General features: G+C 36.8%; 1 protein-coding gene and 1 long non-coding RNA gene across 2 annotated transcripts in view; one reads left to right on the top strand and one right to left on the bottom strand.

Annotated features, from left to right (window-relative positions):
• Nucleotides 1-26691, bottom strand: part of FBN2 (fibrillin 2) — a 207644-nt gene that overhangs the window by 140775 nt on the left and 40178 nt on the right. Inside the window, exon 6 of the mRNA XM_031673106.2 lies at nucleotides 10196-10393. Within this exon, the coding sequence (XP_031528966.2) occupies nucleotides 10196-10393 (198 nt within the window). The remainder of the gene's footprint in view (nucleotides 1-10195; nucleotides 10394-26691) is intronic.
• LOC140694046 (uncharacterized) overlaps nucleotides 1-26691 on the top strand; it is an 81278-nt gene that overhangs the window by 15327 nt on the left and 39260 nt on the right. Inside the window, exons 2-3 of the long non-coding RNA XR_012069791.1 lie at nucleotides 24300-24408; nucleotides 25522-25580. This is a non-coding gene — a long non-coding RNA (uncharacterized lncRNA). The remainder of the gene's footprint in view (nucleotides 1-24299; nucleotides 24409-25521; nucleotides 25581-26691) is intronic.

Raw genomic sequence — 26691 nt, 5'->3', positions numbered from 1 at the left:
ATTTTGGAAGCTCTAATATGCATAGAAATAAAAAGTACAATAGCACGGAGGACTGTAGAGGGAAATGGAGGAATATTATAAAATTATTACTATACAAGTAAAGGGCATAATATTATTTGAAAATACACTGTAGTAAGTTAAATATGTAAAGACATGTGCTAAGATATAAACAAAGACATAGAGCCGATTGTGGAGATAAAAATGGAATACTAAAAAAAAATCTAATCTAAAAAAAGGCAAAGAGAAAAAGAAATAAGTAGGTGGGACAAACAGGAAACAGTAAGACAGAGATTTACACCCAATAATAATGTAATTACATTTCATGTTCATGTAAACAATCCAATTAAAAAGGCTGGGGTTGTCAAATATTTTTAAAAGCAAGACCCAATTTTATACTGTCTACAAGAAACCCACATTTACAAAGAAAGCTTAAAAAGTAAAAGAATGAAAAAGATATATCATGTACTCACTAATCAAAAGAAAGCTGGAGTGGCTATGTTAATATTATACAAAGTATTCATCAGAACAAGAAATATTACCATAGATAAAGATGGGTATTTCATAGTGACAAAGGAGTCAATTCACTAAGAAGAGACAGTTATGTAAATGTGTATGCAATGATTATAAAACATTAAACATCTGAAACAAAAAGTGGCAGAACTGAAAAAAGAAATAGATCAGTCTACAATTACAGCTGGCAATTTCCACATTCCTCTCTTAGAAACTAATAGAACAAGTAGACTGAAAACCAGCAAGGATATGTTGGACTTGAACTATACTTTCTACCAACTTGTCCTTATTGACATTTAAAGAACACCATCTTTAGCAGAATAAACACTCTTTTCACGTGCACAAGAATACTTACCAAGACAGACTATATTCTGAGACCATGTAAAAAACCTCATTACATATAAAAAGATTAATATCATCTAAAGTATATTGTCTAAACACAACAGACTTAAACTAAAAATTTAGTAGGAGGAAACATCAGGAACATCTCCAAATATTTGGAATTTAAACAACACATTCTGAAATTATCCATGGGTCAAAGAAGAAATCACATGGAAAATCAATTAGAAAGTATATTGAATTAATTGAAAATACCACATATCGAAATTTGTGGGATGAAGCTAAAGTAGTGCTTAGTGGTCAGTGCTGACGTTATAAAAAGAGAATGGTCTAATAAGATTGGTTAACTAAGTCTCCATATTAAGAAATTTTGAAAAGAGCAAAGTAAACCTAAAGCAAACAGAAGGAAGAAAATGCTGATAAAATAGGACAATTGTCAAAGAGAGATCATCAATGACCGTAAAATCTGGCTCTCTGGAAATACAATAGATCTCTGTGAAGGCTGATCAAAAAAAAAGAGGAGAGAGGAGAAATTAATGATCATCTAAGGAATAATAATGGGCACATCACAGCAAACTCTGCAGAGATTAAAAGGATCAAAGGAAATAGTATGAACAACATTATGGCATTAAATGCAACAATTAAGATAAATTCCTTGAAAGACACAAATCAAGGCTCACTCAAGAACAAACAGATAGTATTAATAGACCTACAGCTGTTTAATTTAATTTAAAGTAGTTTAATTCATACTTTAAAATCTTGGCCCAAAGAAAGCTTCAGGTCTAGGTGGCTGAGCTGTTAAATTCTCTCAAACATTTAAGAAAGAAACAATACCACCTGTTGACAAATTCATGCAAAAAAGAGAAGAGAGGACACTGCCCAAGCCGTTTACTGGGCTGAGTCACCACGAGACCAAAGGCAGACAAAGACATCACAAGAAGGCAAACGAAAAGAATAGTGTCTTTTTGGAACAGGCACACACAAATTATTAGCAAGTCAACTTTAGCAATAAGTTAAAAAGTTAACACATCATGACTAAGTGGAGTTTATCTCAGGAATTTAAGGTTGTTTCAACATTCAAACATCAGTCAAGTCAACATATTCACAGATTAAGGAAAAGAAAACGTATGATCATCTCACAGATGTGAAAAAAGCAAGTGACAAAATTCAACACGCATTCATGATTTTAAAAATCTCTGTAAACCAGAAATACAAGAAAATGTCCTCAACTTGGTGAAGGGCCTGTACAAAAAAACTACAGACAGCATTCTACAGAAGCTTGGGAAAAATCCTTTTATTTAGAGTTTCTGAATCTTTCATTTTACATCTATGTGAATTTGCCTTAATATCTCTCAGTGAAAAAAGTAATCCCCTCTAATTCAGTATATTGTTAAGATAAACACTGAATATAAAAATAAATATAATATATAAGCTGATGCAAATTTACATTATCTATTTAAATTGACGTGTCAGTATAACAGATTTATTATTATATCTTTATATAACAACATATACTCATTGTAATAAACAGTAAAGATGCAGAAAAACAGACAAAGATTGATATGTTATTAGTTTGTTCCTTTAGACTTTCATTCATACCCAAGTTCAGAGAAGTGGTCTGTTTATTTAACAAGAATAAGATCACACTATATGTGTTGTTCTGCATCTTGTTTTCAGTAAAAAATATTTTGTGGATACACCTCGATGTTAGTAGATATTGATTTACCATATTGCTTTTTTGGTAAGCCCACAAGTTTGGTGTATCTTCATGTGCAAACTAGGAAATGTAAGCCTACAAAAGAGCTTAGCATCCTTATTATTTCTTCCTCACTTTGACCATCTGTCTGTAAAACTAATTACAATAACCCCAAATATTTTTATCCTGAACTTAAAGTAGATGTCATTGTCTTATTAAAGGATACCTGATCCAAACAAAAAGCATCTGTAATATGACAAGAAGTTTACATACTGAACAGTTTAATTTACATTTCAAACTGCATTATTTTAAAAATATACTTCATTTCCACCCTTTCTACAGTGTGGTATAAAACATCCAGAGAAACCTCTTTTCCTGGCAGATGTATCCGAGAAAGAATATCTTGGTATAAGCTGAAAAATGAGGCCAAACCTATAAATCCCTTAATACTATTCATAAAATCTTTGACTACATATTTAGTTGATTCAGTAATTTTTCAAAGGAAAAAGCAATTTGACTTTACAGGGTTTATTTTGTAATTGCCTAAAAAGTACTTTCCTAGAAAAATAAATAAATACAACCTTTATTTTTGAAGTATCCTAGACTACACAGCTATACAGAATTAATTTCTTTTAGGGAGAGCAAGTTAATCACTAAAATAAAAAAGAAGAGTTTAAAGAAATCTTACAAAAATAACATAAACCTAGACACATACACGAGTGTGCCCTATAAAAACAAAAGAAGCAAACCTCAGACCTCCAAACTATGCAAGAGTTTCTGCATCTTCCAAGTGCCAGTGTAAGAAACTGCAAACGTCTGATTCATTTTCCACTGTCCAAATTATACAGATGTGTTTCTGTCCCTCCCTTCAGTTCAGGCACAGACTTATTATTTCTTTGAATGTTGAATAACTTCAAATCACATGTCGGAATTTTATGGAATAAAGTGAAATCTTTTGAAACTTAAACCTTATATAACCACTTCAGTCTATGCCCATTAAGGCTGTAAACAATGTAACAAAGCAACAGTAATTCTAGTTTATGAACTCCTTTATTCTCCAACTTCTCCAAATAAACTTGCCCTAAGAGATTAAACTGATTTTATTATATAAACTAGTGTTAGATGGTATATTATTTTTAGTTCACATTAAAATGTGAAAAAGTATGTGCAGTGCTACAGGCATTTACTTTATATCTGTGGGAACTGACGACCAACTCCAATTACTAAATTAATAGTGCATGGTTTTTAACGTTGCCTGTGACCAAATTAGATCCATCTTTAAAATGTAAGTTCTCATTTCTATACTCCATAGATATTCATACACAGTACTTGTATTTCTATAAAAACAAATGCCAGCCTTTTAAGTATAGCAATTGAAGAGTAGGTCTGTCTCTACCTAGAACGTGAAACATACAGGGTATTTTGGTAACCATTTAATATGGTTTGACTCAGCCAGAATACCTATTCCTGTATTCACAATATTCCAACGCTGAATAAATGAGCATCCCAACAAACAAATATAGGTAGCTTACTACCTGCAGGACTCTGAACTTGGAATAAAAAGAGCAGAGTATGGTTCTGTCTCAGTCTTCCTTATCTCAACAAATGTCATCATCGTTTATCCCGTTGTCAAAGTCAGACACCCAGGAGATAAACTTGGCACCTCTCTCTCAATTGTCTTGGGTCATTTTATCAGTAACAAGTGTTTACTTTCCAAATATATCTCAAGCCTTCCCCCTCGGCTTCTATTCTGGTCTCAACCTCCATCACATCGCCTGTAACTACTGCACGAAACTTCCAACTGGTTTTTTTGCTTCCACTCTGGTCCCCCTTTAGTTGGTCCTTCACAGAGCAACTCAAGCAATTTTATTTAAATATAAATCAAATCAAGTAGTTTTTTCAAATATGAATCAAAGCCAGAAGTCTGTAGACATTGTCACATTGTCTTCTGGTCTATGAGTTGTCCTGGAGAAGTCTGAGACCAGTCAGAGTACTCCCCTTAAGAAAAGACATTTGCTTATTCTGCCTTACTGTACCCACAAGAGTCTCCTTATCTATTCTTTCTTAGGGAATTTTTGTGTCTTCCAATAGGCAGACGGAAGCCTTTATCTATTTTATAAAATTTTTCTGCTTTATTTTTTTCAGTTCCTTTCAAGAGCTTGCTTTACTACTATTCTGCTGACTTCACTACCTTTCTGCTTCTTTACAATCGTTATTCATTGTCCTCCAACATTTGATTTGTGATTTCCTCAAGCTTAACCTCTGTCACTGATTTTTTCCAGTTTTATGTATGTTTGTATGTATATATGTATTATGTGCCTTTCACTAGGCAAAGCTTTAAATCCTCCTTCAGTTTCTTTCTTGAGTACTATCAGCTCACTTTATGTCTTTGATTGGCTTTGCTAAAATCTTACAGCTCTCCTTTGAGCGCATTTTAAGAGAAGAACCATGCTGTTTTTCATCTCCTTGAAATAAGAGAGCATGTGAATTTTGTGTTTATTTGGTAGTTCTTCTATGAAGCATGTTGCTATGGCCTTTCCTTGCGTTCTTTTTCTCTCTTTTTTCAGGTTTTATATGTGGGCCTTTTCTCTTTGGCACTCCTCTGTAAATGGGGCCATTTCCTGCTGAATCAAGACTGGGGAGAGCCAAGAAGAAACCGGTTAGTTTGAAAACTTTTACAGGGAATACTACCTGAAGCAGCTTCCCACCAAACTCTCTCCCACTTTATCCCCCCTGGGTATCAACTTTCAACTTCGAGTTGGTGGTGTGGCTCCCACCTCCTGCCCTTTCAGATACAGACTCCGAGTTGCTCACTAGTGGTCCCTACTTCCTCTTTTCCTTCCCTCTCCTCTACCTGAGGGAGCATCTCTGGGCTGGAAGGCTGGGTAGAGGATATTAGAAATGGCTTGCCTCCAAAGACTCTCCTTCTGTATCCCTTCTGTTACTCTGAGGGTCTGCAGGAGATCCATCTCTCATGGGATCTATTCTACTCTCTAATGGAACACCCACAATCACTGAACAGGCTTTTAGGATGCTGATGCTCCTGGTAAACATGCAGAAGATTCTCCCTGTCCCTGTGACTTCCCAACATCCACATGTGTCCACCACTGCTTTTAATTCAGGATTGCAAAATTTTATTTCAGAATGACTTGCTCTCTATTATTCCTTTTCTAGTTAGGTTTTGTGGAGTTAGAAGGGCACTATCCTGCTATATCTTTAAATAATACATATCTTCTAATAATTAACTATGTTTTAAGTACATTTTTTGAATTGTACAGTAACAGCTTGTGTTCACACAATATGAAATAAAGCTAAACTTTGTAATTGTTAGGTAGTTAGATAAGTGGGGGCACCAGGCAGACATGCGGAGGAGAGGGGGATGGTCTGGAAGATGGCGCTATGCCCGCCTCCAGCAAAAAGGGGCTTTACTTCCTCTAAATGAGTGCCAGCAAGCAACCGGGTTAGAGCCCGACAGCCACGACTGCGCGGTAGCAGAAAGGACTTAACCAGACATGACCCAATGCTCATTGTATTATAATTAATATTGCAGTTTAGCCCCCTCCCCTCCCACAAAGGATTTTTCTGTGTACATCATGGGTAGGGACATGCACAAAGGGGCCAAACATGACGAAGCATACCAGGGACAAGAGCCGTCAATCAAGAAGCCACCCCTAAGCAAGGGTGTATGAGAAAGGGGAGACAAAAACCACCGCTTTTCCTCCCTTAGATCAGCCTGCCTCTTGTTCTTGGGGGTGTACGTTTCCTTTTTTTTAATAAATTTTTAAAAAACTTTTGCTACACAACATACTGTCTCCTGACCGTAAAATTGTCTTTTGGGTGTGACAAGAAGTGGGGTTTTTACCTTTCGGGGTGGTATGATGACCTGGTTAACTTGGTCAATGTAGATGGCTAAGATAAATCTGTGTGTAATAATTTATAGTGATCAAATGAACCAAAGCTCCTTTTCATTTTATGCTACATAGAAGGCCTGGAAATAATGTACCACTAAAGACTCTTCTCAAGTCTATAATTGAGGAAGTAGCCGTGCCTGCCTGGCTGCAGCTAGGGTTCAGCTTCTCTGTAAGATTCATGTACAGTCTGAGAAAAGAAATTAAATATTTCTGAATACTAACCCCATCTGAAAAGAACTCACACTAACATTTGTTTTGCAGGACTGATTTAGAGTCTGTACTCTCTCTCTCTATTCAAGCCCCCATTCTGTGTCCCAGCTTGGTTCTGACTCTGTCACGTACATCGGAATTCCCACACCTCTCACGCTGCCTGGAACAGAGCACAGTCTATTACTATTGTCCATGATAAAGCAGGAGACGAATTTTAATGAGCAAATTTCTTCTGCCATATTTCAAGTTTTGAAATGTTTGGAGTACTTGAAAAGCCTAATTCCTGAAAATCAAATAATCATGCAAAATTTAATATATTTAAAAAATTTTAAATGTACACTGTTCATCTGAAAATCTAAAAGACCCAAAGTCAAGTACTAATCTTAAATAAAATATCCTTCCAATTTGAGTCTACTCATAAGTCAGTGAAGATTTAAAAAGATGAAACTCTGTAAGAAAATAATATGACATATACATGTGGCAGTTTATGACATATTTAAAGTTTGTAAATTTTCTTGGAAAAGGGCTTAATGCCACTTTTTAAACCTTTAATTCACTCACTTTATGCTAGTTAAATTTTAAGGGCTACATTAGCTCACTTTGGTCCTGTAATGTTTAACAAAATAGAGAATGTTCAAGACTAAATGAAGATTAGACTTAGGCACAAGGACTGGTATTGAAATGCTCTTAATATGGAAGGAGTCAAGAATCATTATGACTGACCACCCAGCACCCCAGGAATGCAGACCCTTCCGATACTGCTTATTTAAGTCCAGTAAGTCATGATGGAAACAGTTAAGAATTAAAAAAAAAAATCTACTAGTTTCCTTGAAGCTTATTTTTTTTAAAGCTTTTTTTTTTAAAGTATGATCTTAATTTTCTGTTGGCCCTCATTTTTCACAGTTATTCTGTTTATTACAAGATCATGTTTCATCCCCTCTTAAGCCATAGATAAAGCAATTCACTAATTGCATTAGATACAGGATAAGACTATGTTTAGAACTCCAGAAATGCCCTCCCTCTGCTAATATAAACCATGTTTTAGAACTAATATTAAGCTCTTTACAATTACGATCTATGCAGCTGAAATGTATTTTTAACTCTACAACAATTTTCAATTATCTTATAAAAAAGATCACTATTATAAAAAAAAAGTATGACATGAATGTATCATGTTTTATTATCTTATTTTTTCATGCCCTGTATCTTCCAAATTAATTTGGCAGCGTATTTGGGAAACAGTCTAGGAATTTAAAGGGAAAAATGAAATCACAGTAAGATGTAGTCTTAAAATAGCCTGAACTGAGGATTAGTATTTAATTGAGAACTTTCTGACCATGCCATGGTTTTGAAATAAAGCAGAACTTCTAAAACTTGTTTTTCCAGACATTTTAACCATGTGGCAAATTTCATTTTGCTCCTGTTGCTATATTAATCCCTTAGACTTTCAGGCAAACGGAGCCCAAAACTTATCTTCGCTGCATAAACAAAATCAAATAAATAAGCCTTCAGACATTACTAAATCCTGAAGGACATTCAGGAAGTTTGAGATCAGATTACACACTTTTCATAATTGTGTTCAGAAAAACTAAGCTTCTCTGACAAAATATCAAGTTAAAAAAGGGTAACTACAAATACAGAAGATGAGGAGAGTCAAAATGTGCAGTGTTTTAGTTGAAGTTAAGCGCTTTTCTTAACCTGGACTACTTTTACAAAATTGTGGTTTTTAGAAGTATTTTAATCTCAATTGCATTTATTAATTTAAGAGATATTTACTGAGTATCTGCTGCATGTTAGACACTGTTCTAAATGCCTCAGAGGCATTAATGAATAAAACAGATTTCTGCCCGAACAGAGCTTACATTCTAGCTTGGGAGGGGGTTGTAAAATAAAGACAAAAAACAAGCAGGTGTGTTAGAAGGTGAAAAGTGCTATAGAATAACAAAAAGTATTACTCTAATAAATCCAGTAGATTTATATAATGTTTTATCTTTAATAATAATCTATGTAAATTACATAAATTTTATGGTAGTCTATATCTAATCGAGGAAATTTAGGTAGTACAGCACTGTATAGTACAGTACAGTACATCCTCTACAGAAGATCAGGAACTCTATCTAGTCACGCTAGTCAGATCAATGACTTAGAATTTTATTAGCCATGCTAAACAACAGATTAAAAATGACATTTAACCCAATCTGCATATTTAGGTCTGACCTGTAATTGCTAGTAATCCAAGAAACAAAACACTCACAAAACAATTCTAAATCCACAGCTGACAAGGCTTTTAACAAGCAGCTAAATATAAAGGTACTAATCTGTTGAGTTATGTTGTCATCCCTTAGGGTATCTCTGTAGGTCTGATTTGGAAAAAAGAGTTTTTATAAAGACCATTTTTTTAAAAGCACCTTTTATAAAACTTCAAAATTAACAAAAATATTTGGAGGCCACTGTCAGAGATACATTTACCACACAGAGCCCTCAGGTTCATTATTCAGTGAACTGAGGTCACAGACAGGCTCCCCAAACTACCATTCTCATTTGAGTTTTAGGATACGGGACTGGCTTTTTGCAATATACCATTTACATGGGCCGGACAGATAACACCTCTGCCTCTGACACTTGTTATAAACATCAATTTGAAAGATTTCAGCTCTAACTTTGTATATAATTTAACTGTAACAAATAAATCTAAATCCCATGTTTTGAATATGAGTAATATCATTTCTGTGAATAATACAAAAGTAATTTTACGTTTTCCTGTGATCCTACTGCCATTTGAAGGCTCATTACAGAGCTCTGTTCCAAGCTCTAAAAATAGGTTTAATCATCTGATATCAGAGAAATAGCCAAAAAAAGAGTAAGAATCACAGTGGATGAAAATTAAGTAAAATAGTTATCCAGTCAGTATATAACAACTGTCAGCTATTCGGGTTAAAGACGATGGCTGTAGCGTCCTCGGGGCCTCAGTCTAGCTCTGATACATAAAATAAACGTCAGGATGTGACTGGGAAGACTGCTTGGAGACTATATTGTAAGCAGCCAGGCAAAAGCTCAGAAGTAACTCCAGTCGCCGTCTTTGAAGAGCCTATTAATAGCAGTATCAGACAGCTCACTTCTCCCTGTTACCCGGGTTCGGGTTCTCACATTCTGAATGAGATTAGGAGAGAGAGAAAAACTGTTTGACCTGGGCAATGATGCATGCACAGCTAAAGAGGCTGCAGAAGGAGTGCGTAGTACCACCTGGATGAAGACGTGGAATGGCTTATCCTCCGACTGTATTAAATCTTTCAAATTGAATTTTTAAAAAATTTCCCCAACTTTTCATGTTTTCTCCATTTATGTCAGAAGTTGAAAAATTATTCTCTATTAGGTGGCTGAAAGATAAGCCATCTCTAGTCAGGCTTGCTTATGAGGCCCCGCTTGGAATAAATACTGAGTTAAAGGGTCCCACCCACGTGGCAGACCCTCCCAGTGCAGTGAAGGGAGACCAGACTCATGGGTGATGCTGGGCCCAAGGCTAACTCACCTTGACAAGCTCCAGTGCGGATGTTGGGGATGAAGCCCCGTCGGCAGGGCTGAGGCTGGGCCGGACACATCTCACAGGGGTGGCCCCAGGCCCGCCCGATGGTAGCACAGCACAGAGTCTTTGTGCAGACAATGCCTGTCAGCTGCCCTTGGCACATCTGGTTGTTGACCTGAGTGAAACACGGGCCCGTCCTATAATCTGGAATGTGAAAGAAGTCAGAGAGACAGGTTTTAGGATCCCACACCAATCTTACGCCAGGACCTCCAAATACATAAAATAGACTGTTTCTTCTGATCATAATGTCAAACTGAAAAAAGGCCAGAGTTTCATTTTGAAAATTCCTAACTTCTCAGTATTGAGAAGTGCATCACGAGACTTCAGTGTCTTCTAGCCTAGACACTGTAAATGGGTGGCTCAAGGGCTGTGTCTGGGACACAGATGTGTTTTCTTGGCCCGCTCAATGTTTTAAAAGAATTCAAATTAGTAGCCAGCATTTTTAAATCGGGAAATTTTGCATGAAATTTTTATTTCTGGCTTTTCTTAAGAAGGTGGAAGTTCTGGCCAAGCTAGGGCTGCCATGCTGCATGGCAGTGAAGTGAAGCGATGTGCGCCCCCTCGGTGACACCACCACCCCAGCCACCCCCTTGCTGCCAGCGCTCCTCACTCTCTGGAATGCTCCCCCCTCCCTGGGCCCTGATGATACCTGCTTTAATGACGGCTCTTTACCCAGCAGATTTATTCCCTGATTAGGTGGATAAGAGTTCAGAAAAACAAACCAGAACCAATGAAGATACATCTTCCCGTATCACAGATATATGTGAGGCAGTCTAGACTGTCTTTAATCATTTAGTTCTAACATTTTGATTTGTTTCCTTGTCAGTCTGTTTAGTTCCATGTGTAGCTCAGCCAGAAGACAATACTAATCAGGCCCATGGCCATGGAGTCTTTCCAAGTTAAAACTACTTGATCTCTGTTGTCTAGATGACTGTACTATTGTCCAGCTCTGTGACGATGATGATAAAAATGTTAGCAAATGTATGGCACATATAATCTACAGGCAGACTCTTCTATGAATGTGAAGGGCAGTCTCTTACGACCCTTGCATCTCAAAATGTGATTCATGGACCAGCAACAAATGCATCACTGGAGCTGATTAGAAATGCAGATTCAGGCCCCATCCTAGACTCACCAAACTAGAATCTGCATTTAGCAACATATTCAGGAGATCATATGCACCTTAAAGTTTAAGGACTGATCTAGACTACGGGCAACTTGAAAGCTAGGCGTATCTGCTATACCTCTCTTCCTGATAAAATTTACTTAAATGAACTTTTTAGACGATTAGTATATGTATATTCTTTTAAGCAGAACTGAATCATTAATGAGTTTTTAATTTGTTGCTGTTTTGGAAGACACAGAAAATCAGAGAAAGATCAGACTCCTGAAGACTGACCAATTAAATGATTCACATTTGTTATAAAATTACAACTGACATATGTGAAAAAGCTTCTCCCCCCTTTTAGAGAGTTTGTATGCACACAGTTTATTAACTCTTGGGGGAGTAAAATGATAGTCAGGATATCGTGATAAGCCTTAACGCGATTGACATAATTCCATGTGAAGGGGGAAACCAGAACACGTTTATTTCAGATTTTTGTAAGAACAAAATGTTACATTCAGAGGAAAAAATAGTCAACGATGTTGGTAAGACTTTTATGAAAAATTGTTACTGGGGAAAAAAAATCAAACTTGGATATAATTTAGTATTTGAACTCTTCGACTAGGAAAACTTAGATATCATCTAAATGCTATATCGTATGACAAAAAATACAACTTAAAACCACATGAAATTTCTGTTTTTTAATGAAGAATGAGGCTTTGTCAAAAAATTCAATACAAAGGAAACAAAATCTAAAATAGGTAGCTTTTTTTAGCAAGCCGGTTTAACATTCTGTTACTCTACAGCTGAACTTCAACAAAAATAGCTCATTTTAATCCCTTACATAAGAACAACAGATGTGCTGGCTGCAAATCATGTTTTTGAAAAAGACAATCTTTGTATTATACGTGTAGATATGTCAGCCTTGTAAATAAGCAGGCTTCCCACACCACAAATTACCAGGTCGTAAATTTTTTAAACCTACTCTATTGTCCTTCAGACAACACATTATTTTGCCATTTTAAATAAATAATAGACTTACAATAATTACATCAAGTTCTGAACAAGTAGGAAAGTCTATTTTTCACCAAAAACATAGGACGTATTTTTGGGGTAGATTCATGTTTATATACCCAGGTTCACATTCTGCACACTTTCAGGATTCCCAGAGAGAAGCCTGCCTAGCCTCTCTCATAATCTTATTCTTAAGTAAACCAGTTTGTCAGGAAATCCCTTCCTTCTAACTACAACACCTTCTTAAAATTATGTCCGCTCAGTCTGGTCTCTTTGGAGAAGAGGGCTACCTAGGCAAGGATGGCTGCTTCTCCTCTGCAAATGCCCTTTCACGCTGAGGGCTCTGAGCCAATTCCAGGTTCCTGTTCCCGGGAATGGTTTACCATTTCTTATTTCTTTTTCTTGTGTTTCCTTCCTTAAAAACTGGGCTGGAGCTATCTTCTCATATGGTTACATTTTGCTTTCTGGTTGGCAAGTGATTACTTTAAAATTTAAACTTAGAATGTAACCTACTTATTCCAGAATTACAAACATGTAAAATATGAACAAATACTAGACATTGAAAAGACATTTTAATTTCCTGATAAGAGTAAAACATTCAGTCCCTAACATTATTAGCATTTTAATCACGGTCAAAGAGTTCTAAAATACCTTAATTATATGTTATGATTGGCCATACATTCACCCAGACTTCACCGTGGGTAAGATACTATTGTACACATGCTAACCCGTCATAGACAGGATGCACGTGGAGTACATCAGCAAAGGGTAAAAGGAGCAAAATCTCTGGGAAACAAGAGGTAGGACAGAAAGAGGTTGGTAGAGGTTGGCTGGGGTGTCAGATCTTGGGGGCTAACAAAGATGGCACTGCAGACCCCAGGAGAGGGGGCTGACTTGAGAACCCAGCGGACTCTCAGGTGCCACCCTATACCTCTCCATGGTGGCTGAACAAGAAGATATTAGAGTGGGACCAATCTGTCTGTTTTGTGACCTTTTCCAGTAGCTCTAGGCAGTTGAGAGGCTCTCTCAAAGATACGGGTTCATCCAGGGCTAGGGTTTTGTCTGTCAGAGATGAAAAAAATTCAGAATGGCAAGGGGGTTGAGGTGTTGCCACACACACACTTTGAAATTATACTTTAGAAATTAGACTTTGGAATCTACGCTGGATGAGATGGAAAGTGAAAATATGAGTGGACTGACAGGCACATTAAGAAGTGGGAGAAAGGAGTAAGATCAACGGACGAGGTGTCCCTGAGAGGCCCCGCATGAGAAGGGAAGACAGTCACAGTCACAGCAATATATCAGCTGTCCATGTGGCTGCAGTATTGTTTAACAGTCAGCAGAACGCAGTTATGGTGTGCAGCTGTACAGATGTGCACTGCATAATTTGGGGAAGCAACCCACATACACTGTGATGCAAATGACATCACCTGGAGCTGTGCAGTGGGATGGCCCTGTGAGACACCTTGCATATTGTAACTGCAAGCCAAACCATGCTGTAAAGACATCCTAAATTCCATTCATCCCCACTTTAGTACACAAAGAATTGCCTGATCCAAGAAACTATATGAAAATTTATGGGATTTCCTATCAGGTCACACAGTCTTTGGACTTAGGCAAGAAAGCATTTCCATTCTTAGGAAAGCAAAGAAATGCAACATGTAACCAAGTGATCGCCTTGTGTGGCAGCTGCAGACAGGAGTGAGTACAATGAACAACTGTGGAATGTAGGTAACCCAAGTCCAGCAGTCCTGGCTATATAGCCGCCTCCTTTGAGTGATGGAATTTTTGACACAGCAATTGTAGGTATGGTTTACTAGTGCAGCCCATTAGGGTTCTGGCTGAGAATCCGTCTAGTCAGTGTGCCAGCTGAAATCTCTGATTACAGATATAACTAGACAATGTAGGGAAGGGAACCCCCCAAAATTCATTTCCTTATTCTCCATAAAATTTGCCTGTCTGCAGATCCATGCTTCACACCAGGTCTAAATATTCACAATTAAATAAACTCAAATAACTGAGATGGATGGAAAAGTATCTGCCAACCCCAGGAAATTTTCAAATTAAGTACAGACATGCTTAAGAGAATCAAAGCCATTAAATTAATACTTTTGCTTTAAGGAGCCTGTGTAAAAATTATGCACCTATAATGTTTAATAGCATTTGGCCTATTCCACTAGATTGCCTTGTAACCACAATTTAAAATAAATAGTTAAGTAACTTACTTAGAGTTGTGACTTTTAAGTTAGCATGTGCTTATGCTTATTACAGAAGTGGATCATTTACGTGAACATCAGATTTTCATAAATTTGTAAGTTTTAGTATTTAAACGCATAGATTTTAATTAGGTTTATAAGGGTTATTTTAGTACTTGCAAAGGTTTTTAAGTTGCACAATTGAAGTACTTAAGTAAGACATTAAGTGCATTTAATATATTGAAGCAGTCTAAAAGGTTTGGGGGTATTCCATTAACTACATACGAAATTGGAACCAAATATTATTTAAAGGCCTCTTTAAGTGACTACTAAAATCCACTAGACTTATTAATAGTGATATTTATAAGCTGAATTGAAAAACTCAAGGAATATAATCCCTAAAGAATTAGAAGCAGGGACTTAAAGGAATATCTGTACATTCATGTTCATAGCAGCATTATTCATAATAGCCAAGAGGTAGCATCCACTGACTGGTGGACCCAAGTGCCCACTGGCTGGTGAATGAATAAACAAAATACATACAACAGAATATTATTCAGCCTTAAGAATGAAAGACATTCTGACACATACTACAACATGGATGAACCTTAAGGACATTATTCTAAGTAAAATAAGCCAGGTACAAAAGGAAAAATACTGTATAATTCCACCTCTGTAAAGTATTCGGAGCAGTCATATTCCCAGAGACAGAAAGTAGAATGGTGCTTGTCAGGGGCTGGGGATGGGGGGAGAGGGAGTTAGTGCTTAATGGGTTCAGAGTTTCAGTTTCATAAGAAGAAAAAGTTCTGTGGATGGATGGTGGTGATGGTAGCACAAAAATGTGAATGTACTTATGTCACTGAACTGTACACTTAAAAACGGTTAAGATACCACATAATTTTCTGTTACGTGTATTTTACACAATTAAAAATATTTTTTAAAAGCTCTGGGAATAACCAGGGTTTTGAAATTATATTTAAATAAAGCAAACCTGAACTTTTAACACCAAAATAAATAAGCTTTGAGTTTTTTCATAAACAGAATCACCACTGAGGGCACTGAAACATCCCCCTTCCACACTGATCACTTGCTCTGGGATAGATATGTTTTTTTTACAACTGATTATAAGTGCACACAAAGCTGCATGGATCTTCTTGACTACATAGGTTGGCAGGTTCATAGCATTGGAATTACTGGGTTGACTATCCAGTTTGAAAATTATTACAGAATTGCTCTCTGAATAGGCAGTACCCATTTACACTCAACAGCAGTGTGGAAGAGAGACTGTTTTTTCACACCCTCTCCAACACTAAGTAGGCAAATGGTTTAATTTTTATTAATTTGATGAGTGAAAAATGGTATCTCATTGTTTGTCTTGAATTATGACAGCAACTCACTGCCCGTTTATCGATAATCAAGGGAAAAAAATAACTGTGGCAGGCACTTTATAATGACCCTTTCTATATGTATGTGTATATATATATATATATATATATTATATATAGAGAGAGAGATATAGTCAGTGTACAATGTGTCAGTTTCTGGTGTACAGCATAATATTTCAGTCCTAAATATACATAGATAAATTTGTTTTCATATGTAGTGACCCTTTTTGTAAAAGATCTCACTTTATGCTAAAGAGCTAGAAAGGTATTTGTCATTTTTTAACATGACAAAATTAAAAATCAGAGTCTAAGTCATATGTGGAGAAACAAAGAGCTAGAAAAAAGACTGGATGTGGGCATCCACCCAACTCCAAAGTTCACGAGACCGGACACACGGATCATCCACTTTCTCAGCTTTTGGGAACTTTGTCTTCTCCCAACAGACCAAAGCCCTTTACCACTTTAATACTATTGTCACAGCTCCACAAATGCCTCCTCCCTCCCTAAGTATAATCTCCTAACTCCCAACGAGCAAGCCCAATATTGCTTTGTTTCTGAGTTCTACCAAATAAGAGTCTCCATTTAGCCAGACTACATTAGGGAGAAACTCTCTCTTACATTGAGAGAAACATTAAAGACTCTGCTTCTGCAAATAGATGAGTAATTACTTTAATTACCACAGTTGCATTGCATTTTGTTTCTAACATAATACCGTTATTTAATATTTCAGCGGAATGTGGACTCAGCAAATAAGGACCCCTTTCACCATTCTCTACAGTCTTTCAAAGCACAAGGCTACTGCTGACATCAAAGGGCACTTGAAGAATGAAGAGGCAGGAAAGATAATTAGGTGCTGGCCAGTGATGCAAACAAAATTGCTATCTTTGATGTCACGTTTCATAAGGATGAGGGCCATCAAAGATGTGGTCCTAAAACTTATGGCCTATGAACTTAAAGTGCACTCTCCCAAGAACAAAGCCAATTAACTTACTTTAAGGACAACAAAAATGCTTGAGATTATAAACTAATAAGATTATTTAGGCAGAAGGATATTGTCACCTTTGAGAAAGTTAAAAAGACAAATATTTCATCATGAGTTAATAAGGGGACCAGAGGCAGAAACGATTCACAAAGAAGATGGATAATATGCAAGTCAAATCACCAAAGTACCACATTTTATGATATCTAAGAAAAACCTGTAGTTTAATTAAGTAGACCTGAATAACTTCGGGGAAAAGTAATACGGGCTCAGAAACCATTTATCCATTATCAAGAAAGTCAGCAACAGAATCAATAAAAACTGATGTCCGAACAGATCTCACACACCCCTTGAACCAAATACAGTGAGGCCACAAGACTGGATCACAGCAGCAGTGAATGAAACATTAGGCACAATTTGCTGACGGAGCCTTATATAATAATATGGATGCCATGTACTATTTTCTTTCTGAAAGTCCTGCCTAAGTCAACTCCTCCTGAGCCATGCAGGCAAGCATACACATGTACAGACTCAACCAAACCTCATAAATCACAGCCTTCCCACAGAACACGACGTACTATGTGATGGGAAAACAAAAGCCCTTCTCAGGGATTCTGTCCGGACGTAGAACTTCCAGTACAACATCTAGCCAGAGGGCCTGCGATTTCTCCCGAGGACAGAGCAAGTGCCCTGTGATTCATTTACTGGAGTTTTAACTGTTTGAGAGTTTTAGGGAAATGCTGAAGAACGAGGAAGACCATAGGTCAAAAGGCCTTCTGAGGGGACACAGGTGGCATCTGTCAGTGGATCCACTTGACCTACACTGATGGTCCGGCATGAGCGGCAGTCCCCAGTGATGAAGTGAATCATGCCTGGCCCTCTGACGGGAAACTTATACCTAAGTACTGGAGAGGCTCAAGATCAAAGAGATTCCCCAGTGAGCTCTCAGCAGACAGGATTCGGTACTACCGTACCAGCTCGGTAAAATAAAAGGGACCACATCCCACGCTGCCTGCAAGCTTGTAACTGCTGGAGAGGCGCAGGTAGCCTGACGGGTACTGGTACTACGGGAACTTGCTTCATGAACAGACAAAAAACAAACTATAAGACTAAAATCTTTTTTTGGTTCGAGAAAGTAAACCCTCTCAATATTCAGACTCAACAAAAGAACGGAAAAACAAACGGTCACTGTTTCAAGCCAAATTAGTTGTCTAGAAGACCAGATGGAAGAGATAGCTTACAACACAGCAAAATTTCCAAGAAATTAGTCTCATAAGTACACGATGAGACTTAGAGGACAGAGACTGAAGAGTAGAATGTAAATAATATAAATTCCAAAATAAGACTGAAAAAAAAATAGGAAATAAAGAAATAATAGGAAAAAAATTCCTAAGCTTAAGTGAAACGTAACTTTAAATCTTCTGGTTAAAACTGCTCATAGTGTCGTAGACAAGAAAAATGAGGGAAAAAGATATACTCAAAAAAGAGCTTCATGAAATCTCTGAATATCTTAACCTTAAGACTAAAAGAAAAAAAGAATCTTTCCATTTCCAGAGAGAAAAAAACAGGCTATCTACAAAGAAGATGAAATAGCCTAGCATTAATTTTCTTACTTGTAGTATCAAGAGTTAGAAATACAGTGAAACAACATTTACAGGTTATTAATTTATAATTTTTGATAAAGGATTCTTTTTTTAAAAATTTCTTGTTTTTACCAGCTTTTTTGAGACATTATTGACATAACATTATGTAAGTTTAAGGTATACAGCTTGGTGATTTGATAGACTTAACATATTGCAAAATGATTACATAATAGATGAATTAATACCTCCATCATGTCACATAATTATCATTTCTTTTTTGTGGTGAGAATATTTAAGATTTATTCTCTTAGCAAATTTCAAGTATATAATACAGTATTGCTAACTGTAGTTACCCTGCTGTACGATAAAGGATTCTTGAAGCAAAAAAGCTATATGATAATAGCTTAAAAGAATTATGCCAGGAATTGGGGAACAAGCGAGGTATTTGACATAATGAGGACCTGGAAATAAATTATGCCTAAGATCTCAACTTGGGACTGAGAGAGTGAACAAGGAAAATGTCTTGGAATGAGAGGAATAGGCATTCCTTAATTTCTATTCTATAGAAAAGCTGTAAGAGAGGATAGAGGTTGCAATACAATGGTAATCACTAGTTTAATGAAGAGTACAGAATTTCTTAAGGAAGAAAGAAGGGCAGTGGAAGGAGAGAAGTGAAATACAAGCGAGTAAGCCAAAAATGATAGGGAAAAGATAAAACTACAAAATATAATGACTTACATATATAATGTAATAAACCAAATATACTGAAATCACAGTAAATATGAATATGCTTAGTTTCTAATCAAACAAATAAATCATTTGTAGATCTGTTTAAAATAATAAAATTTAGCTCTTTTCTGTCTATAAGGTAACCATCAAAATGAAACGATTAAAAAAAAGTGGAAAACAAGACAAAGAAAAATCAGGGAAAATAAAGGATATAAAGCAGAAATGGTAAATAATCAACATCAAATACAGTGGAATTCAGGACAAAAAGCATTAACTGAGTCAGAAAAGAACCTTACATAAAGTTGAAAATTACAATTCATTAAGAGGACACAATATGTATACACTAAAACTATAATGAAATATCACGGGGAAAACAAGGAAAGCTTAAAATTTTACGAGAGATCTTTTTCACATTTGACAGTGCAAGCAGACAAAAAATAAACAAGAAGAACACAATCCACAAGCTTGCCTCAATAAATGGATTTACAATTTTGTATCATATAAACAAAGAATGTGATATTCTTCAGTTTTCATGGGACATTGATTAAGGCAATCAGATCTTGGTCATAAGCACATCATTACCTCTGTGAGATTCAGAAGATCCTGGAGTGGAGAGGTTCTACTGAATATTTTCTGTTCTACAGTGTGATAGTCTGACTCAGCTCCCTTGCATAGAAAGATTTTAAGTAACATGGCTGAAGACATTCACCAGAAAAGAGTACCTTGTATTCTTTTTTTTTTCTTAAAGGACTCACAACAGACTTTTTAAACTGTAGAATCTATTTGTGAGATGAAACAGTATTTTAGAAACTTTAGCAGTTGTAAGTTTCACACCAATGTGGTTTGTTATAATTTATAATTGTGCTGTCCAAGACAGTAGCCACTAGCCACATGTGGCTTTCTAAATTTAAACTTCAAATAAAGCAAACATTCAGTTCCTCAGTCACACTAGCCACATGTCAAGTGCTTAAGAGCCACATGTGGTTAGTGGCTACCATACTGGCAACACAAAGAACATTTCCATCATCCCAGAAAATTCGACTGATGCACATTGGAGTAGTTGCCTTCCAACACGACTGGGAAATGCAGAACAAGACAGCATTTGGTGCTGAGGCAAGAGTTCTTTAAGATACGTTTGAACTTAAAAATCATTCCTATTCTTTTTCAGTGCCTACCATGAAGTTTGTGCAGTGTGAATGTCCATCATTTTAGGTTATCTGTACAATAACTTTATTTGGTTGGCATGAATACCTCTTCTTTACAGATGATGACAGTAGGCTTAGATGGGTTAAATAAAAATTTCCAGAGTCACAAGACAGTGCATAACAGAGCCAGAATTTAAATGACAAATGCATCTGACCCCAAAACCCACGTTCTTGGCCACCACAATCTGCTATCTCCCATTTTATTGATCAGCATCTTGATCAATGGTCCTCGCTCTGCACTAAATGCTCCTTACTGTATGTATTTATTCTTTCCCTGGTTTTAAGACTGTAACCTCTTTATTCAGCTAATAAATGAAGCCTGGCTTATTAAATACTTGGCTGGCCAGTTTGCTATGCCTCCAAAGAGGGCTGCCACTTCTCAGATGGCTGCATGTCCAAGTGGATTTAGACTTTCCACTACACTCGGGAAGCAAGTACTTCTCAGCCATGAACATTCTCTTTCAGCAGGTGCTCTAAGGCATTATGGCCCAACTGACTTCAAATTCTAACAGCAGTTTGGCTTCTGTTCTCTGAGTAGGTGGAGTACGAAGGACCCCTTCAGTGCTGGGAGACACTGCAGGGCTAGAGCTGCAGACAGTGCTGGCCAAGAGTCCGAGAAGCCAGACATGACATCTACAGAAGGCGAACCATACTGCCCTGTACACTTCCAAAATCACCTGCACTATTAGGTCGGTGCTGTGCTTGGCTGTGAGCTTTCCCAAAGTATCCAGGCCACTCTAGATGAGGCACACAAAAGCACTCTGAGAGCTGTAAGACATTATTTAAATTTTAATTATTTGCAATAACAACTTTTAAAGATAGAACATCCTTAGGGATTATCTGTAGTGATGGTGTGATGAAGAGATGGGGAAATAAAGTTCAGAAAGCTTCAGCAACTGGCCTTAAGTCAAAAGAACTGATGTAACAGCTTAAGCCTCCCGACTCATTCTCCTGCAGTATTCAACAGAAAACGGTCATTAGAGTCTTACAACTGATGGAATTGGGGGTGTCAAGGGATTTTCATGACAAAATAGGCCTGCTGAGTTGAGATCCAGAAATATGGTCTAACTCAGTAATCCCCAAGATATGGTCAATGGAACACCAGTTCCACAGAATATTAGAAGTATTATGTCAAAAAAGGATTCTGTGATCAAAAGTATTTGAGTTAAAGGAAAAATTGTGTGCATGTGTGCATGCACGCAAGCGTGAAACTATATGACTTTCAGGAGCCCTCCATGTAATTATGTGCATTGTTAACCGCCAAGAAGAGGCTATGATAGGCAGTGTTCAAAATTTATTTGCTCATAAAATATTTTCATTCAATAGCATTCCTCAAGATTAGTGTGGGATGAAGCACACTTTGGCAAATGCTTATCTAACTTTATCAGCAGATGAGTCCCTTGTCACATCCTCAAACATGGCTGCTGGAATAGATTTAATAAGATGATATCTTTTGTGTAATTGGCTCTCCTCCAGATGACATCACTACTACCATAAATATCACAGAAAACTTTAGAAACTTGTGATATGATTGTACCACTCAAACTTTCTTAGCAGTTGCCAAACTATTGCCTAAACTGCTGATAATATTGGAAATATTTCTAAGTGATCACAGTTCAGAGATTTTTTGTTTCCTTGCATTATACTCGATATATATAAGATCACATATTCTTCTAGAGTCTAAAATCTGATGCCCCATAATTAGTAATGGAAAGCACATGGTCCCATACTCCTGGGTCGGATTTTGTCAGCAACGCAAGGATATAGTTATGTAAATAGTGACATGTATAGAGACAGAGACAGAGGTAGAGATAGAGTAAGATATCACTACTGTAAATATATCATGTATTTTTTCACTTTTCAGACCATCAAAGCAACCCCATGACATAGGTACTATTATTATGCCCATTTTAAGGATGAGGAAACTGAGACACAGTGGAGTTGGGTAAGTTGCCCAAGGCCACAAAGATACTAATTGGGTGAACCAGGGGAAAAAAGATGTGATAAAGAGTCACACAATTAGCTTTCTCAAATTTCTTTTTAAAGATACTGACAATAATGAGATGAGGTATCTACATTTACTGCATGAAGTACTGAGATTTTCAAGTAATGTATCTTTTACTGGAAATCTTCACAGGTAAACTGTCATATTTTGGGGCTCTAGCATTACTGGCATGTAGAAGCACTTAGCATAATCAGTGAGAGCACAGGATTGCAATCAGACGGTTCTGGATTCACAACCTGCTTCACAAACCACTCACCTGTAGTCCTGAGTATGTTACTTTCATTCAGTTTCCTTATTTGTAAAACGAGCATAATGAGAGTCTTTACTTATAGCTTATGATGCAGACGTGCACATCATGAGATAAACACTTTAAGTGCTTAACACAGTGCCTGGCTTTTAATAAACGCTCAGCACCTGGTGGCTGTTCTTACGACCGTGGTTATTGTGGCTATTAATAAACATTTTTACAACACTCTTTTCTATGCTTTATTTCATTATAGCCATTATAGTAACACTGCAAGGTGAAGGATGAGAGAGGCAGAAAAGCCTACATCCACCTCACTGTGTCTTTGTTCCTCATAATTATATATGGATACAATTTTCGTGGACGTGAAAGCTGGAAGAAACCACTTAAGTGGATAGCAGGAGCCTTCCAAGAAATAATACACTTCCTTATGGAGTTATTTTCTGTATTATTCAAGTTCCCTCTTTCCCAAAGATCTGTTTGGAATAAAAGCCAGGTTTCACAGCCTGAAAATTAATACGGTGCAGCCAGAAATAAATTATTTTGCAAAGAGAAATACCAGACTCACATAATTTTTACTCGGAGAAAAAAAAAATCTCCCTTTTTACCTCGCCAGAAAGTACAATGGACAAATATAAAAGCACAACGTTTATGCATTTATGTGGTCTTTTGATTCATGACTCTTAGCCTTTATTCCAGCAGCACTGCTCTGGTCTGGCAACAAAAGCACCGTCATCAATTCGTGATTAGCCACGACATTATCTGGTTTTCAGATTATCTATTTCTACCTGCAGCCTCTATCTCCTTGCCAGGAGACTATGCCTCGTGCCACTGAGAGCAAGCCCTCAGTAGGGAGGAATTATGGCACAGAATACAACGAGATTGTCAGTGTCTGAGTTCATGGGAGACGCTCTGACTGCCTAACGATTAACATCAAAGGAAACCCCAGTTAAACGTCCACATGTTTCCAAACTTCGCTAACATTCCAGATATAGAAAAACATCCTGACGCTTAAGTAAATTTTAAATTTCCAACCAGATGTTCACTAGGTTAAGTCTATGTCTCTGGCTGCCTTCAAAAAGTAGGTTATGATACTTATTATTTTATATCATCTATTCTATCTTCTGTCCCTAATTAGTAAAGGAAATCAAACTTGCAGTCTTCTACTAGAAAAAACATCTCCTTTTGAGTATAAATATACCCACACATTTCATATTATCTTTTTGGGTATATAACACAAGGGTTGTGCCCATTGTATTTCTACTCAGTGAGCAAGTTGTTCTAATTCCTAGGTAATTACAGAATACTTCTCATAGTATATAGACAGGAAGTAATAAATCTCACAGGGTTCTCTTAATTAATCAGATATTTTGAGGGCAACTAAACTGTCTCCCAAAAAGGCTCTTCCTCATAAGTTTGAATAGGTGAGATGCACAGGACTGCCACAACACTGTGTTCAATACTGTATTATTCTAAAGCTGGATTCCCAAACCAAAACGGATTTAGAGAGTTTGTGAAAACCATGATCAAAATATGTAATGAGCTATGTAGAGAAAATGTGAACATATTTGGCTTGTTCTGCATCCAAACCTATTTCCCATTTCAGGGAAAGCACCACTGTGTGAGTTCTGGTGGGAGAAACTGATGCAAAGGCACATACTCAGAAACTTGTCTCCATAGCAAGAGGACACTGGAGTCAGCAAAGGACTGATCAGGTACTAACCAGCCAGAACTTCCAGCTGTCAGCTTCCCCGGCTTTTACCCAGTCTCCAAGCTTCCTTCTCTAGACTGCCTGTAGACTCTATATCTACCCTTTCCAATACATTCAGTTTGTTATTATTTTTAATGAGCCGAAGTTGGTTTCTGGGGTTTTCTGTTTTTTGTGTCTTTTTGCAGTTAAGACCTCTGTTTCAGGTAGCACCCTATTCAAAGTGGAAACATTAAGTTTAAAATGCTAACTAAAATTAAGGACTCTCCATAATTTTTCCTGTGTGTACTCCTGCATGTAGGTTATGAAGCTCATGGGGACCATCATTCTTTGAATGGATGTCCAAGCTCTGATTAGAATTTTAGAACACTGATATATTATAGTACTTTGACCCGGAGTCCCAATTTTTTAATCTTTCCCATGTCACCTGCAAATATTAATAATTAAGATATTTAAATGAGGCTTAACCCTTACAGAAGTGCACATGCTTGTTTTAGTAAAGATTCTTTGTAATTGTTACAATATGAAAAGCTGCTCTTGTCTAATTTATACTAACTTGTCAAGATGTGAGACCAGCCAAGAGGTGGCTAAAAGATACCAGCAAGAAATTAGACAGGCTGCACTGATTTGGGATTGACATGAATAAAAAGCACTTTATTAAAGGTAACATCCAACAAGTTATGGAGAGAGGGAATACTAGCTGAAAATGACATCCAGCCTTTTGGAAAACCACCTGAAACAGGCTAACTCTTTAACTTATCTTGAAAGATGCTGACAGTCCCAAAGCAATCTGTTACATTTGGTGCAGCAGGCTCAGGAAAGCTTAAAGCCTGCCCGAATCCCAGGCCTGGATCTTCACTAATTCTATGTTAAAATTTTAATGAACAACCCAAGACAGGTAAGCCTGTGGGATGTATAAAACACAATGACTCTGAATCCATAAAAGTACCCCAAGCACTGAAAAATAAGTTGCCTGGGGGAAGAAACACCAGGAGATTTTAATAGTTTGAATAAGTAAGAATCATGATGGTTCTTAAAGCATTATATCTGAACTGATAATAGCTGGAAAAAATGTTAAAGTATATAGTAGTTATAGTCAATAATATAATTCTCTTTATAGAGCAGATGAATCTGGTTGCCAGTAGAGGCTACTTAACAGCATTGCAATCCTTCTATCAGGTATGACTTCACTGCTATGAGGTAACATTTTCCACCACACATGTGATGGAAGCCTGTGAATGACTGGGCTGTCCAATATACTCCCAGAAGCTGAACTGCACGAGGAACGGGCAAGGCGTAGCTGTGGGAGAAAAACTGATTGTTTAAGATAAAAGTTCATTCAATTTCTTTTTTTAGATTTTCACAGAATTATAGCTTTTTACAATACAGTTAATTATCTCTACTTGAGCACATTCATTCTTTTTCATATGCTCTATATACTCTAGGTTCTTTTAGGTTATTATTACTTAAGCATGAAGCATATATAGAATATTAAATATTTTAATATATCTAGATATTAGATACTTTTAAGCAGAAATAAGTGAACAAATTAGTAAAAGGTAATTAGTTAAAACTAAAATCTTCTGTATAAGAAAAAAGTCACCATCCCCAAAACTTCAAAAGCAAACAACAGTCTAAGAGTAGATAACTGAAACCGTATAAATATAAATAAAAATAAACAAGTTAATAAATACATATAGACATTAATTCTGTTTATGGCATATGTATATTGACATATGTACATATGTGTATACATATACCCACATGCTATAAACAAAGAATTAATGGCCAGAGTATATAAGGAATGCATGAAAATCAAAAAGTAAACAAACACCTCTAGAACAATAGAAAAATATTAAACAATTCACAAATGGTTGATAAATACATGAAAAGATATGCAACTCGTCTTCAGAGAAACAAAATTATAGTAATGAGGTATCACCAGATGCACATCAGACCGGCCAGAAAATGTGGCAAGCACTGTTCCAGGCACCTTGCATATTTTGTGTTATTTACTCCTCATGAAACCTTTATTAGGCATGGTTATTCCTCTCATTTTACAGATGAGGAAAGTGAAGCACAGAGAGACTGGGTAGTATTCTAAGTCAACGAGCTAGTGGGTGGCAGGCCAAGCAGCCCAACTTCTTAACCTGACAACACAAAGTGTCAGATAATACTAAGACACTATTGGCTAAGAAGGGACCATGTTCATGGTCAAGAGAAGTTTTTTGTAGAGCAATCTAACAATACCCAAGGAGTTGAAGATGCATACATCCAATCTTGTTCAGTC

This window comes from Vicugna pacos, chromosome 3, assembly GCF_048564905.1.
Source record: "Vicugna pacos chromosome 3, VicPac4, whole genome shotgun sequence".
NCBI classification, from domain to species: Eukaryota; Metazoa; Chordata; class Mammalia; order Artiodactyla; family Camelidae; genus Vicugna; species Vicugna pacos.
The sequence above is the reverse complement of the archived record's forward strand: the minus strand, read 5'-3'. Positions and strand labels throughout refer to the sequence as shown.